Source organism: Volvox carteri (assembly GCF_000143455.1).
Source record: "Volvox carteri f. nagariensis unplaced genomic scaffold VOLCAscaffold_5, whole genome shotgun sequence".
NCBI lineage: Eukaryota > Viridiplantae > Chlorophyta > Chlorophyceae > Chlamydomonadales > Volvocaceae > Volvox > Volvox carteri.
Genome location: NW_003307548.1, coordinates 1,024,023 through 1,040,628, shown reverse-complemented (window position 1 = coordinate 1,040,628; position 16,606 = coordinate 1,024,023). Strand labels below are relative to the sequence as shown.

The 16,606-nt window shown below is 52.5% G+C and overlaps 1 protein-coding gene across 1 annotated transcript; it reads right to left on the bottom strand.

The window, feature by feature from the left end:
* Nucleotides 1-2,592: 2,592 nt before the first annotated feature.
* Nucleotides 2,593-9,188, bottom strand: VOLCADRAFT_87378 (uncharacterized protein; the record flags this gene model as incomplete). Its single annotated transcript, XM_002947050.1, has 7 exons — nt 2,593-3,663; nt 3,896-4,444; nt 4,527-6,237; nt 6,428-6,584; nt 7,101-7,354; nt 8,396-8,457; nt 8,796-9,188. The coding sequence occupies 7 exons, from the start codon at nt 9,186-9,188 to the stop codon at nt 2,593-2,595; spliced, it is 4,197 nt and encodes a 1,398-aa protein (XP_002947096.1).
* Nucleotides 9,189-16,606: the final 7,418 nt, after the last annotated feature.

Genomic DNA, 16,606 nt, shown 5'->3' with positions numbered 1-16,606 from the left:
GATAGGAAATTTTATGTCGAACTAACGGAACTATACAGACTGTTATGCCATAATTGCAGTGCGCTACTGCGGATGGCGCCGCATGCGCAACCATCCAAATAAATAAGGCAGAAACCCTGCCAGTATATATCTGGGCAGTCCAAAAATACATGCTTTTTGGGCGGGGCATCAGCGCGAAGCGCCCAGGGGGGCCCCGACCTGTAGGATTGCCCATGTCCGTGTGTGTGTGTGTGTGTGTGTGTCTGTAACGGACCAAACATAATATCTCGCCCGGCTGAAACGCGTTATAGGTACTATACAGCATTCTCTATTGCAAGGTATTTCGCATGTAGCCAACAAAAATCGTATGAGCACAAACAAGTTTGGCTGCCTCAATTGACCGAGGCCAAAGTCACATCAACGCCTCTCGAGCTAAATTTCATCCCGAAAGGTACCGCGTATCTCATATTTGAATTCTTAGATGACGGCGTATGATAACTCGAACTCCCAGGCCTTGAGTGTGTAACGGACCAAGCATATTATTTCACCCGGCTGAAACCCGTTATCGGTACTATACAGCATTCTCTATTGCAAGGTATCTCGCATGTAGCTAACAAAGACCGTATGAGCACAAACAAGTTTAGCTGCCTCCATTCACCGACCTCAAAAGTCACATCAACGCCTCTCGCGCTAAATTTCATCCCGAAAGCTGCCGCGTATCTCATAATGGAATTCTGAGATGACGGCGTATGATAACTCGAACACCCAGCTTGCCTTACCATTTGCCGGCATGGGCAATCCGACTTGCCACCAGCAGGCCAACATAATTTGCTTTCACTTCTCTATGAAATACACAAGCTGCTTGTTTGTACATTTACTTTGGCCAATGCACGGGGCCTCCGAAGACTTGCGGTGTGCCGCGATGAAGCTCGCGGCTGTGGGGCGGATTGCTGAGGCCGCTGGCGCTTCGGGGATAAACATCACAGACAGCACCGTATTTCACTCAGCTTGCGTTACCTATTTGCCCGCACGGGCATTCCGACTTCCGGTCTGCCGCACTGTCCATGCGGCATGCACCCGGGATTGATGCGATTCGCGTGGAGCGCGCAGCGGGTGCTGACGATTCCGCCGGTGCAAGCTTAGCTCCCACACCATCAGTACTGCTGGCAACAAAGCACATCTCCCACCGCAGTGACACTACCCATCAATTGTCACACGTGCCGTGCTAGCTACCGGCCTGTACGGATGCAGGGGGGCCCGCCCTTTTTCCGGCTTCGAGGAAGCCGACACCCGACTTGTCATCCTCGATTCGGCTATTAGTACCACAACAGCGGCAAAACCGCTGCCCCCTGGGGACATAGTACCTGCCCCTTCGTGCTCTGTTTGCCTCCAAAGCCCAGCAACATAAACGAAACTGCATTAGCTTACGATGTGCTAAACGAGGAATGAAAACCTTAGCATGTGTTGGCCACATGACGGCTGCGGCTCCCGAAAAGGGCAGCCCCATCCAGTGCTTATACTTCGCCATTTGCACTCCCTGTTGCTTCCCATCTGATGGGTACTCCTCTGGCAAGACAGTCAGACGCGTATGGTCCCAGCCGCTCATCAAACGCTCTCACATGTAGCCGTAAGTGGGCTCGGTTGCGTGGCGGAAACCCGCTTCATTCTCCCATCCTGCGTGCTCAAGCAATCGGCTTGTACGGATGTAGCAGAGCACCGTCCTTTTCCAATTTCAAGGAGCCGACATCCTGCCTGTCTGGTGCGATTTGGCAGATTTCACAGAACTGTTTGGTGTGGCGCACCGAACGAGCGTGCCTTCCAGGAGATGTGGTGTGGGGTATAATACAAGACCAGCGAGCCATCATTAGTGGCAAAGAGCATAGCTTGAATTTTGGTTCTGCCGATAGGTAATTATGCGTGATTTCCCCCGGCAAGTCAACTCGAGGAGTACAACCCTGGATTGCGGTTGTGAACTCAACGATGCTGAGTCAAATCCAACAGCTACCGAATGCGGGTAGCACAAGCCCGAGCGCGGTACACACTCCAATACACTGCTGCACTGCACTCCACTCCAACGAACCAACATACGTACGCAAAACGAACTCGAGGAGCACCTTCACATGAAGCCTCCAAATCGCTCCAGAACCGTCAGCTCGTAACGATGATGTTAGCAAGACTTCTTTTCCTCACTCAGGTACGCACGTCACGTGAAACCTCTATGCTTTTGCGTTGTGTAGCAAGGCAGGTGGCCAAGCTATGCAGGCACCAAACCCGGCTAAAGTTGTAAATGATGTTATGGTCTCATGAGACTAATGATCTCCACAGGTCAGATAACTGCCCTTAATCTTCCAACCTCTTGGTTAAAACATATATCGTTAGCGCTTGCATTGCATGCAGCTGGAACTGTCCACGTCCTAGCAACGGACTCAAGGCCGTTTCCACATGCTCCAACGTCGAACTTTCTGTGCTCCCTCCTACGTGTAAACTGTTTCATTTCGCTTCAGTGGCACTTGTGTCAATCCTTTCCGGTAGCAGCAACATAGTGCGCATACTAGAACTGAAATACAGGCAGAACATGGAGGCATCTCCTAAATTTCTAGAAGCCACATGACTTCATGCCGTTATATTTTGCAGCAGTGACAAGTATCCCTCGGCTACTGACCGCCAATCCTTCCCGGACGACAGCTCTCTGGCTGCCTGTTGGTACTTCACTCTGAGGCCGTCATCACGAAGCAGCTGCAATATTCCTTCTTGGAGCGAGGTGGGGCTTTCAAAATCTACTAGCACACCGCGGCCCGGCAACACCGACGCGGCATGATCGAAGGGGGTAGACACTATTGCTTTCCCAGCGGCAAGGGCCATAGTAAGGGTGCCTGAGTTGGTCATGACGCGATCCTTATACGGCAGGACGTAGATATCAGCCGCCTGGACGTATTGCAACAACAACCGATCATCAAGGAATTTGGTCACAAACCTGACGTGGTCCATGATACGATGATCTGAAACAGCCTTGACCAGTTGCTCATAGTGATTTGCGCAAGGCCACCCACAGTCCGGGTGGGGCTCGCCAACGACTAAATACACCACGGCGGGGAACTCCTTTACGATTGTGGGCAAGGCGTCCAGCACCAGATCAACACCCTTCATGGGGTTTATTAGGCCGTGCGTCAACAGTACAGTCCTTCCAGTCAGGTTTAGCATTGCCTTCGCTGCAAGCGGGTCCACAGCAGATATCACTGGCGCTCCATGTGGCAAAACCACGACATTGTTGCCCGGGATGCCGTGGAACGCCCCCAGCTTGTTCCGGGAGGATTCAGACATAACGACAACTGCTGTGGATGCTGCCGATAATTGCTGCAAAATGTATTGGTCCGAGTTTCCCCGGTCGTCGCTGAGCGTGTGAATGACAGTAACAGCTGGCACCTCCAGCATTTTTAAAAAGCAAACAACCAAACATCCAGCGGTACCACCCCAGATCCCAAACTCGTGCTGTAATATGGCTGCATGAAAGCCACCATCATTTATGAGGCGAGCTGTCGCGATATAGTCTCCATAGTTTTCTTGCCGTATAACATGCATGGTAGGATCCATACCAAATGGCGGCGTCTCTGTGTCGCCATACCAGCGGAAATACTTCAACTGAGCTGCCTTGGGGCAGTAGTGGCCGCAAGTAGCGCAGTAGAGCTGTGTTGAAGGTAGCAATCCCACACCGCCGTGGAGGTGCTGTCGACACCACAGCAATCTTCAGGGCTGGTGTTGTCCGGTGCACACGGATACTAGCCTTAGGGAGCATGGCACATATGTGCACATCGGTTGGTACTGGGTCTTTCGCCAAATCCAGGGATCTCGCTGTGCGAGGGCGCGAAAGCTGGTATTCACTGATCTCCTTTAGCCTTTTCAGGACCGTGTTGCTCACCACCTCATTGTCATACTCCTTGACCATCCTTACCCTTGCCTCGCGCCCCATCGCATGCAGGCTTTTGCTGCTATACGCCGCACGGAATGCAGCGATCAGCCCCTCAGCACACGGCTCACCCCAACGAGCTCCGCGAAACCACGTGTCTGATCCATGCACCTCAGTAGACGTGTAGTTAATCTGAAACGCAAAGCCCGGCTGGATGTGCTCAGCTAAACCAGCAGAGGTGGTTGCTATCAGTGGCTTGCCCAGGCTCATGGCTTCCAAGTACAGACTGTTCCACCCGTCACCTCGGGACGGTACCACCACCACATCAACCGAAGAGATGATTCTGAGCAGCTCAATTTGTGTCAGTTGCCGGCCGAACACGTACACGTGCGGTGCCCCCCGTGTAGGCTCAGGATACATACTGATGGAACGGAGGTACGTATCATTGCTTGAACGGAGGAAGGTGTTCATGGTCTCGTAGATAGAAGCCCTTTTGTAAGACAGCTCGGGGGACATCGCCGTGTTGATGTATAGGGAAACATCTGTGCAGTTACGAAAGGCCTGCAGACGGGATGGAGCCGCGTTCAGTAAGAAGAGCAGCATACGTATAGATCAGTGCCAGCATACACAACAGTTCTCTTACCGTCAGGTACGCCGAAAGCACTGCCTGCCAGCCCGCGTGGTCATCCAACCGGAATGAAGACAGGAAAGACAGCCGGGCTTGTCTTGGTAAAGTGAGCGGCTCCCAAATGTCGGGGTCATAAAAGTGAGAGTCCACGCTTTCAGGAATGACGAAAATCTTGCCTGTCCTGACACCTTGCTGTCTTAGGGATGCGGCATGCCAGTTGGACGGTACCCAGACCTCATCCAACTCGTTCTTCACCTGGTCGATCCACTGGCGATGGATAGGGTCGACATCCCACCCGTAGCGACCAATCAAGTACGTGGATGAATTGCTTGGGGGCCATGGCCATGCAGCCAGCTGCCGGTAATCCTTCTGGTGAACAATGATGTCTGAAGGCAGGTATGCTGATAAGCGCCGAAGCCGGTACAGCCGTTGCGTGAAGGCCAGTGGCATCCCCTCGAGGACATCTGGATGCTCACAGAATGGCCAACCACGCTGTATCTGCGCCCTAAGCTGCAGTTGGCCCTCCAGATGCTGCATGAGGTTGTAAGCTTTAATGCCTTCATATCCACCACATTGCATGACCCAGCTCACAGTAGCGTTGAACGCCAGTCCAAGTGCATGCTGTGACGCGAGATCGGCTCCCCATACCTCATCAAACGCCTGCAATGCGGCTGTGTCCTCGTGCTGTATGCGTGCTGCAGTATCAACAAAGGCACCCTGCGGAGACAGGAGCACAGCACGGCCCCCGCGCTGAAGCTTGAGTGCCATATCCGAGCAAGCCAGGTTGCTGCCCAAACCTGAAGGAAAACCATCCTCCAGAATTTTGCGAAAATCAGAGCTGTGCATAAGCCATGCCGAACAGCCTGCACCACGTATCATCATGGTCTTCATGGTTGTCTGGTAATTCCATGGATAACCTGCGTACATCTCGACAGGCCGCAACACCTGACGTCCCAAGTAGTCATCGTACGCCTGCTCAAAACGAGACCCAGCACTTTTAATTGTGCCGTTTGCGAATAAGATTTTGGCAAAAACCGCAGACGTGTCTGTATGCAGCTGCAGGTCATGCGCAAGCCCTGACAGCCAGCCATACAAAGGCACCAGGGACTCGGCGACCACAGCAATGTAGGGCGTTGTGTAGGCCTTTGCTAGTGCCAGCTTCAAGCCATACTGGACACATGCATCCCAACGTAGTGAAACGTCGGGCCGCAGGAGTACAGCATCCTGAAGGTTGTCCAGACTGGAATTACCCAAGTCCTGGCGTGAGCATGCAACCATGAACACCTTGGCATGGCATGAGTGGCCAGCGAAGTGCTGCAGATGGGTCGCAAGCGTCTGCAGCTGGGGGAAGGGCGTGCGCTCCAGTACAGGTACTATTACTGCCGCATCACATTCGGATACATGGCTTGGCACTGCAAGGCTAGCCCAGGTCGGTCTAATGGGAGGCGGCCCAGTCCAGAGTGGCGACGCGGTCACGTTCAGAACATGGTCCCTTGTAGGGAGCTCGGTTGACATGCTCATCACCACTTCGTTTGGCTGGAGCTGACGACGCCACGCGCGAATATTCCCGATCTGTCCCGGAAAGCGGCTCTCAAACCAGCGTGGAGATCGCCCTAAGTCCAGCTGTGTAACATCCTCGGGAATGCTGACCTCCATTGTTTGGCGAAGGAACCCATTCACATAAAAGCGCAGAATCCCAGATTCGTGGGTCATTGCAAAGTAATTCCTGCGGAAGCATGGTCAGAAACAATAGGGTGAACGCATCTGGTCACAGCCAGCGGGGAGCCGCAGTGACCCTACAGGAAGTAAAGCAGACACACATGATCCCTCTCGATGCACGTGTTGACATGCATCATCAATAGAAAGCTGAAACGCAGTCAGCATCTGTCAACTATTAAGCCGTTCAGTCGTCATACCAGCTGTTTACGGTGACTGCCCCGGAATATTGGTGGAAGGGAGGCGCTTCACGCAAGACTGCCGATGCCCAGGCGCCATCTGGAGTATCAATGGAATACGCCGCAAGACAGAAGAATGTGGACAGGTCATGCGAGTTCCGTGTGACGACAGTGCAACCTGCGAGCAGCGAGCACCAAAATAAATGCAACAAGCCTTTCATGTCGCGAGAACCAGATGTCCACATGAAAATGGCTGTAAAGTGTGGTGTCCTTTGACACATCGATGAATGCTTCGGAGAATGTCCTCGCACTGAACAGGCAGGTGGCTGGCAGAGGTTAAGGCCTGACTTCTGCCCCCGGTCGACCCGGGTTCAAATCCGCCTGCCGACCTCTCGGGTGTTTGAGAGGTGGTGAAATGGGAGGTGGCCCCCATCTTGTGGACGGTGTAGGACGTGATAAAATCAACTCGCGAGCTGACCAGGAACTAAGTTGAGGCGCCGTTGATCCGCTAGATTTGGTTGGATGCTGGTGGTGAGTTGCCAAACTCAAAGAGTACACTCTGAAGTCGGAAGGGGTGAATGGCTTAGGGTGCCCCTCTAGCAGGGGAGAGCAGGGAATTGCCTCGGGAAGGAGGCCACTTGTGAAGCTTAACCACCCTGTAACAACATCAACACGTACCCTTTCGCAGACTTACCGGGCAACTGCGCACACTCTCGCAAAGCATCATCGAAAGATTGGGTCTCGTAGGAACGTATGGTAAGATCCGCGCAGTTCCCACGCAGGCCGGGCTTATGTTCAAATTGTCTTCGCACGTCGGGCCACGCCGATTCCACGCCAACGTACGGCACCGCGGGCGCCGCGAACTTGAGGCTCACCGGGCCAATGGAAAATGCGGTAACGTCAAACACTTCATCCAGGGCTGTGTCCAGGCGCACCCAACCTGCCACGCTGCCCACACGCACCGAAACAATTTTGTATTACAAGTGATCGGCCAACGACTCAAGTAGACGGTGGATACCAACAGGAAAACAGATGTCAGCATCCGAGGCAACAAGTTCATTATTAGGTAAATTCGAGTATGGAAATAATAAAATCATGTAAAAGGGTGTTCCTGCATTCGGAATTCGGTAACAGGCCGTTGACTTTTAGGAAGGCATCCACCCCAGCGGCATCCAAGGCATCATTTTGGAATTTCAGCCCTTCTCCCTTCCAAATTTAACTAGACCGGTGGTTCAAGATTCTGTCGTGCGCAGTCAAGACTCCAAGCGACCTTTTGTCCGTTATGCTTGACGGCTAATTGGTGCTATGGTTTCGCTACATCCACCTTGCCATCCCTGGCATTAGTCCAAGGCTGTATCCCTTTGCAGTACTGTGCGGAGGCACCCCTCTATTCAATTTTCGGTTTAGCAGTTCGGCTTCGGCCCATGCAACGTGCGGCGAGGCTTACGCAGTGAAGATCCTTTAGCGTACACTGCAACAGGGTCCGTTCATGTCCGTTCGAACACAGGACTTCTGAAAGGACTCGTGGGAAAAAACTTAGGGTGCGGCGGTTGGATGGCGGTTGGATAATCCTACTACCCCTAGATTGCTCATCTTTGAGGTAGCGGCTTCTGCTGATGCGATTACCTTGAGATCAAGGAGCTGATATCGAGGTTTTTTGATGATCTCCAAAATATGGTTTCGGTCATTACGTAGGTTTAACGCAATACGAAGGTTTAACGCAATATGGCATCTCCGCCATGCTAGGTTGCCAGCCGCCTGCTTCATGATAAATTGTCATCATTTTCATATGTGCTCTGATAGACTGCGAAGCCATTACGGACTCTGGATGCAGGGGTTGACGGCTCATCAATGCATGCCATGCCTTACTTTTGGCTTGCATGCACTGACGCGTTAATTGCCCTTTTGTACTGTGCATATCATTTATTATTCCGCCCAGCCCACTGGTCCAGCCACACTCCCACTCCCGCAAGTTCTACCCCTACATACCTCAAAGATTGAGACATCCCGCCGCCATTTAAAAAGCTGAGGCATACTGAACCAGGACCACACTGCACGGGGAACAACGGAAACACAGTACAAGGACTGTTCATATGCCATACACGGTAGGCTCGCATTTGCATCCGCCTACACAAAGCCGGGAATGTACTCCACATGAAGATACTTGAAGTTGGGGTTCAAGAAGATTTGGACTTTTGTCGTTGAGCATTGAGCGAGGAGAGGACGAACACGGATACGTAGATTTCGTTGACCATGTTTTGACCACAAAAGAAAGGCCATGATTGCTGCACATTGACAAAAAATATGGTACTGAAGATATGCACAACCGGCAGGCGCAAGACCGCTTCCACAAGACCGACCCAAGTATGTACCAAACACGTATCCGTACCTGATGGTTGCCTTGGTGGAACAGAGTAACGACGCTATCCACAATGCGGTATTCCTGGAGTATTTCTGATCTCGAGGACGAGTCCATTTCTGTATCATTTATTGCAGGCTCCGGCCCTTGGGCCGCCCCGGCGCATGGTTCTCTTTCTGCAATTGGACCGGCTTGGGAAATTCTACTTCCGTTTTCGGAAGTTTCGGTATGACCCAAAGTACCCGAAGCTTTTGCCGATGACCAATCCGCATTTCCGAAATGAAAGAGCTGAGAGCGGTCCTCTGGATGAGTGTTATGGTGATGCTTGTACGTCAGAAGCAAAGTCGAACAGGTTACTAAAAATGCAAACACCAAAAGAATCCAGTAATATATCCTGGAGTGATGGAACAAAGACTTTATCATGATGCTTCATCCAAAAGGAAGATCCTCACATTCCAACGCCGCGTTGCTGCCGGCTCGAGCTGGGTAGTATATAAGGCTGACGTCAAGAAATCTCTCCAGTATGTTAAGATTTGAACACGCACGATCACTTATCTCCAAAAAAATGCACAAAGTTGGTATTTATTGTCTTCACACTCCATTTGCGAATTTGAAACAAACACAATGGTAAACGTATTGATATACGAGAGCAGGAATATTGATGTACTGGTATATTTCAAGGTATGTTGGTGTACTGGCTTGCGTAAAGCTTTGTGCGACTGCTTAGTCTGCTTCCTTTCTCAGACAAGGTTAGTATGTGAAAGTAATAGGTTAGTATGTGAAGGAGATGTTTCACAGATCTGCGTTAATAACGCAATTTGTACAGCGGAGCCAGAACGGTTGCAAGTGCTTGCAGCACGCGCTGGGGCCTTATCCGTAAATAGGGGGTTCCTTGTGAAGCAGCTGCCCGCGTTTCCAAAGCACGTATGGTGTTGGATTGTAAGGTGCCCAAGTACGTTTGCGAGGAAGAGAATGTGGCCAGGCTGGAGAGGAAAGTGCAGTGGCATATTGGAATGTGAGATTAGCGTAAGCGAGTTACAGGGCGTTTTATTGCACGGGCGAATTTACGTGCAAATCTTTCACCGTAGCATCAGTCCTCAGTTCACTTCTTGGAACGAACATCAGCATAGGTCCAAGCCCTCTCGCTTGGAGGGATATGCAAACAAACATCCTGATAGGGGTAAACTCGCACGCTACCGAGCATTCAACCGAGCACATGCATGCTTAGTTGAATGGTGAGATGCGACCCCCCCTTCATTTCGTGCTCGGCAAGCCTGCCACCGCGTACCGGATATGTTGGCGATGTTACAGAACGCTGCACCTTGGTTTCTGTGCGCATTGCGTACGTTGCTCGACCCCGCCGACCAAAACTACACGTGCCCAACTGAAGACATTCCCGTTGGTTGTGCAGCAGCTCTTGAGGCTGTTGCTGGCTGAAATCCATCCTGAGCTGTTGCAACACGGCTAACGCGGGCACGTCCCTATGCACAGCAAATAGCTGTTCCAAGCCAACGGCGGCGTCCATGTCACCGACAAGGCTCTAAACGTCTTATCTGTTCTTATGTTTAATTAAGTTTATGTATGTTATACTTTGCGCAACTTTGTAATTTGACTTTACTCTGAACAAGGTGCTGCATACAACTGCCTCTTCGCCAGCGCTTCATCTTCCGCGGCAGTTTCACGAGCCCAGAGTTGCAAGCTACGACGTTGGCTTTCGGTGCTTTTAGTTACTGCAAAGCAGCCACGCAATAGTCCAGCCTGCATGCCGCGTGCGGCTATGGCCAACATGCCCACCTGCGCAACGCGCTGGCGCACCTGGTCCTTTTCCGCCAAGAAAATTTATATACACTTGTACAGGCGCATTTTGAGAATCGCACGCGCGCATCTGCGCGGTAAAATTCGCTCCTGACTTTTGGGACGACATGTACGGAGTCTTTATTCGGCACAGTACGACCGGACACATTTGTGCGAGGGGCTGCTTAAACAGTACGACCGGACACATTTGTGCGAGGGGCTGCTTAACAAGCCATACAAGCTTCGCTAGCTCTAAGCTTCAGCATTCATGTGACGCATTGCGGGAAACACACCAAGGTACAAGAAAAGCAATCGTTAAGCGGGCTCTGCAAGCCATGCCAGCAACTGGCTCAGGGCTTCATTAGGCATGTGGATCAAAATATCCTGAGTCGGCGAATGTATATATTTCCTGAACAGGCGATAAAAGCCCAGGATGGGCGTGTAAAAGTGGCGAGGCATAGCCTTACCAAGAAGAAGAGAAACATCTGACAAAACCGGTCTGGGCTGATAGTGCGGTGTTTCCTTTTCCCCGTGGCTTTTAGGCTTTTAGGTATTGCCCTTGGGCCTTCGGCTGGTATGGGTAGTTTTACAGGTATGGGGTCACGCACCCCCAACCATGGAAAACACACACACACACACACACACACACACACACACACACACACACACACACACACACACACACACACACACACACACACACACACACACACACACACACACACACACACACACACACACACACACACACACACACACACACACCCCTCTCTTAAGTTCAATTTTCTTCTAATGGCCAGCTTCATAGACGAAAACGCATTAGCAACCCATGCATACCGACAGGAATAAACATATTGGCATGCGCCAATCAGGTTGACCTGACTTCTTTCTCAAACAGCATCCCCATCCAGTGCTTGTATTCAGCCACCTTAATGCCTGGTTGCTTCCAGTCCGCGGGGTAGTCATGTGCTAATGAAGCCAGCCTCTCGTGGTTCCATGACGGTGTGCATCCGTAGATGTGGGGGGGCCAAGGGGCTCACCTGGTAGACGTCCCTAGGCAATTTCTCACCACAAGTCCCCCCACCTCCTCTCGCTGCTCCCTAAACCTGCGTTACGTTCTTCTTCTCGCCACTCATTACCCTTGTCCCTGTGTTTCAAGGCATCCACGTTTCGGCACTTACGATCTCGCGACAGGTTCCAAGTCCACACGAGGACCGTAGGGAAGCCCTCTTTGGTCGGATCCCTTTTCGCCCACGCACTAAAAGGAAAACGCCGCTACCGTACTACGGAGAATGCACCTCAACGCATGTACGACAGCTGCTGTACCGCTGTTTTGAGGACTTTGCCCGCGGACAGGAAGCCCGGCGACGTCATGTGGAGGAAGTTGTTCACCAGCAGCACGTCATGGCCGCTGCCGCGCCTAGCCACTCCAAATACCTCCACCGATCAGGCGAAATGCCTTCTTATTGATCCCCGCAGCTACATGCTCGTCTGATTGTCTTGCCAGGGGAGTACCCATCGGATGGGAAACAACCGGGAGTGCAGATGGCGAAGCATAAGCACTGGATGGGGCTGCCCTTTTCGGGAGCCGCAGCCGCTATGTGGCCAACACATGCTAAGGTTTTCATCCCGCGTTTAGCGCGTTGTAAGCTATTCACGCACCCCCAACCATGTAACACACACATATGCTCGTGACGAGCTTTATATACGTGCTATGTACCAACATCGCAAGCTGTCTGCTAATACCGTGCACGTCCTTGGCACGCATCCATTCGTGGTTGATGGCAGCTGCTGCCTAATGGTTATCGCCGTGTATCAATCCCCCACCAACCCCCGTCTCGTGCTCATGGCGTAACCACGCAAGCCATAGCCGGAAGCTTCAACCACGCCAGTGCTTTTTGGCAGCCCGTAATCCTTCCAATGTGTCTGAAACCCAAGCCGCTCCACCCCACATCGTTGATGTCGGTGAAGACATAACGGTGTCCGCGTTCATAGAAGATGGGTAACAGGAGCGGGTGTCCGTATTAGCTGACTCCCCTCAGTGACCTTCATCCTGTCTACTGGCAAAAGGTGGAAGCGTTGCATCGGGGGTGGATGGAAGCTTTGGGTGGCAGCGTTACAAGGCAGCGTTACGTGGCAGCTTTATGTGGCAGCGTTACGCTGGGTTGTGTCTGGTTTTCTACGGCTCTCCAATCCAGTGGTTGGCTGCCCTGGTGGGTCTTCGCACTTCTGCTGGTCTACATCCAGTGCTTGGGTGGTACGCAGTGTTTGCGATCCTGTGCACGGCGGTGATCCGTTGGGATCCACCGTACTCCTCCATTCACGACGCTTAATTAAGGTGTAGCAGATGGCCCTTTTGTGTAAAACGAGATTTGCGTTTGCACCTGGTGATCATGTGTGCGTTCCCGCTCTTGCTCTTAGCCTTGAGTGGACCTCAACGGTGCACTCGTGCCGCGTTGAAACAAGGGTACAAGACACGGATCTTTCCACTTCCGAAGAACCGTTGTTTAACCTCATTTCACACCAACACATGTACACGTTGGTAATAGGGGCCTTCCGTCTGCTTTGCAAAGGACTCTGCCGTGGTCGCTGCTGTAGTTGAGACCGCGGGGTGGGCTGGGCCCCGGTCCGTTCCGCTTCGCGCCAGAGCGGCTCGCTGTACTGCCCTTCCAGCTCCCTTCCCGCTCCCTTCCCTTCCTGAGCAGCGGGATCAGTTGGTACCAACTACACGCGGAGTTGATGGTAGGGATTACACGATTATAATCCATCATATCAAGAAAGCTTCAGTGCTCCTGTCCGTGTTAGGGTTAAGGAAGGCTAAGCAAGCAACCCATGAAAAGCGCCATAGGATTACTGGCCACAATCTTCACCACAATCAATAGGATTCCATGTTTTGTCTTTGATTTTCGCAAGGATTCCTTGAAACATGCGAACTATCGGCCGACCTGACATAAGGTAGCCTGACTTGCGGGGCATGAACGTACAGCCTACAAGCTCTTGCAGCATGACATCGCATTAATCGCTTACAAATCATTATTTAAACAATGATGATTGTCACTGATTGCCACTGATAGAGAAAGTAACTTGCAGTACAGAAATCTATTCCAGAAATGCTGTCCGATTTCTTTATTTTAGCCTTTTGATAAAGTGCAAGAAGACGTAGTCGTCAGGGCAATGGGAAGCTGGTGGGTTGCTTCCGCCCACCCAAGCCAATGTTGTATTGATTTTTTTCTTTATACCTGGATGTACCATTGCCAAAGGCTGGCAAGTGACCCTAGATAGCGCCTTCTGTTCGCTGTTGTAAGTAAGGAAATTCAACTACATGAAAATATGGTTTGTTTGTTTATCATACAGCTCGTAGGGGGAAGTTTCCTTGCCATTGTCGGCCCAGCGGTTCCATGCTGCCCTGGCAGAAACGGTGGGGACGATTCCTCATGAACCATTTAGGCATAAACCTTACCAGTGACTTATTTATCGCGTTGCTAATCCTAATAGCTTATGCCAATGTAACCTGTTTATGGTACAGTTATCCATTCGAACGGCTCCGAACATTACCAAACATCCCTGGGTAAGCGGTTTGCGGTGAAGTTCTGGGTAAATGGTAATGAGTTTGGTTTCTATATCATCAAGGATTACTCTCACCAGGGATTACTGTGTTCCGGGAAAGCCTGGAGTACTAGGGAGTTGCCTAAGTGGAACATCCAATCGCCCGAAACAGTCGTTCAGAGACTACGCTAAAAAGTTGCCTTCCTCCAATTATGCTCCCTGGACTCCCATTTTAGCCTAAACTAAACAAGCGCGGTGCGGAGTAGTAGCCGCAAAGGTGGTGAGTGTTACACAAGAACTGTGAAGAATGAAAACATAACCTAAAGTAAGGGGTGCAGTGCTAGAAGCGATTGAGAACTAAGCACTGTTGACGTTGCAAAACTTGCTTTTGCCTGTGTCCTTTTAGGTGTACCTGCTCTTCCCACCGTACAATCAAATGAATCTGGCAGCAATTTCCAAGAATTCCTGACGCTACCCATACATTTTCTGCTTTACAGTATACCTCATTCGACCGCTGCGTGGCTTCTTCTTGACACTTTGTCCTGTACTGTTCAGCTACCTTGCCCTCACATCTTTATCTCACTGCCTGGAGGCACTAGTACAAGAGTCATATTATCTCTTCGTAAACTTCGCGGAAACCATTAAGCTCAAGCTTCAGCGGCGCGCCTGCCATCTGAGTACGCTACTCTTAGCGTTAAGGTAGCATCACCCGACTAAGCACAAGTGTGTTCATTCGTTGTTGTTAATATAAACTCCGTTTGTTAAATTGTATTGTTTAGGGAGAGGGGGTCAGGAGGAGTTGCCATGGCTCCAACGCCATGCCCGAGGTCAAGGTTAAACGCCGCGATGCTCATTACATTGGCATTCCTTTCTGCTTTTTCACAAGTGCAATCGGTGAGATAACCTTCCTACCTGCCTTTTTGCATTTCAGCATCGCCCGCCTGCAAACGTTGCTGAGCCGCAATTTTATTCGCAGGCCCCGGTCTATCCGCCACCATCCACCACTAGCTCCCCGCCTCCGCCACCGTCCACCACCAGCTCTCCGCCTCCGCCACCATCCACCACCAGCTCCCCGCCTCCGCCACCGTCCACCACCAGCTCTCCGCCTCCGCCACCATCCACCACCAGCTCCCCGCCTCCGCCACCGTCCACCACCAGCTCTCCGCCTCCGCCACCATCCACCACCAGCTCTCCGCCTCCGCCACCATCCACCACCAGCTCCCCGCCTCCGCCTCCGCCACCATCCACCACCAGCTCCCCGCCTCCGCCACCATCCGCCACTAGCTCTCCGCCTCCGCCACCATCCACCACCAGCTCCCCGCCTCCGCCACCGCCCAGTCTCAGCCCTCCTCCACCTCACACGATGCCGATTGCTCCTCCACCATCTTATCCGGGACAGCTTTCCCCACCTCCACCGCCTGCGACAATGCCCATGGCTCCCCCACCTCTCGGACCATCTCCACCACAACGCCCACCTTCACCGTCCATCCGACCTCCCAATCCGCCCCCAAGGCCACCTGCACCGCCAACCGATCCCTGCACCGCGTGCTCTGCGTGCCTCAAGGACATCCAGCCTGTGGTAATCCGAGCACTGGCCGCAAACTCGAACCGCTCTCCGTATGCACTCATGTTTGCATTCATGGCACAATGCGCCCTCAATTATGACATTACGATCTGCAGCCGAATCGCGCTGGAAATCTTGAGCGGCGCCTCCTCCGGCAGTAACATCGCTGCACGTGCTGGCGTACTCTGCACCAAGATCGGAACATGCAGGCTGGCCAACTGTACCAGTCTTAACGTCACGTCCATCTCGTCCAACGGCACCACGCTCACGGGGGCTCTGGACCTGTGTGCTGCGGAGGGTGTCGTGGGCGGCCTGTCCACAACCTTAGTTAGCAGCCCTGGCCCAACGAATAGTAGCTGTTTCTCGAACTCGAACTGTGGTAATGGAAAGGTATGCCTCATTCCGGACATCAACCCATCCAAGAACTGCACCTGTGTGGGCGGTGTGGACATGTGCCAGGATCTCGGGTCGTGTGTGGCTTTCTGCGAACTGGATTCTACCAAGTCGCAGCTCGAGCAGCTCAATGCCGGTGCCAATGCATGCGACCCCACCGTGGCTTCACCGGGCTGTGACGTCGGGAGCAAATGCATAGCCACGCAGAACTGCCGGGTGTACACCTGCGAAAAGGTGCGTCAGGCGATCGTCCTGTCCACCTGCAGCGGGCGCTGCACGCCCGAGTCCCTCACGGTGGAGGCGGCACAGCTTGCCAACGATGGGCGGTCGCTGACGGCGCAGCTCAGCGCGGCCGCTGGCCCGCTGACACGTATCCCTTGCAACAAGTTGTTCAACGTCGCCTCCATGAGCAAGCTGGGCGGCTGGGGCAGCGGAGCGCTCTGCAGCGTGTCATTCAAGACGTTGACGGTCACGCTGCCTGCCTCGGCAACACTGCGGGTGCGTTTGGTATTGCGACTGCCGCTGATCTGGGGGATCTTATTCC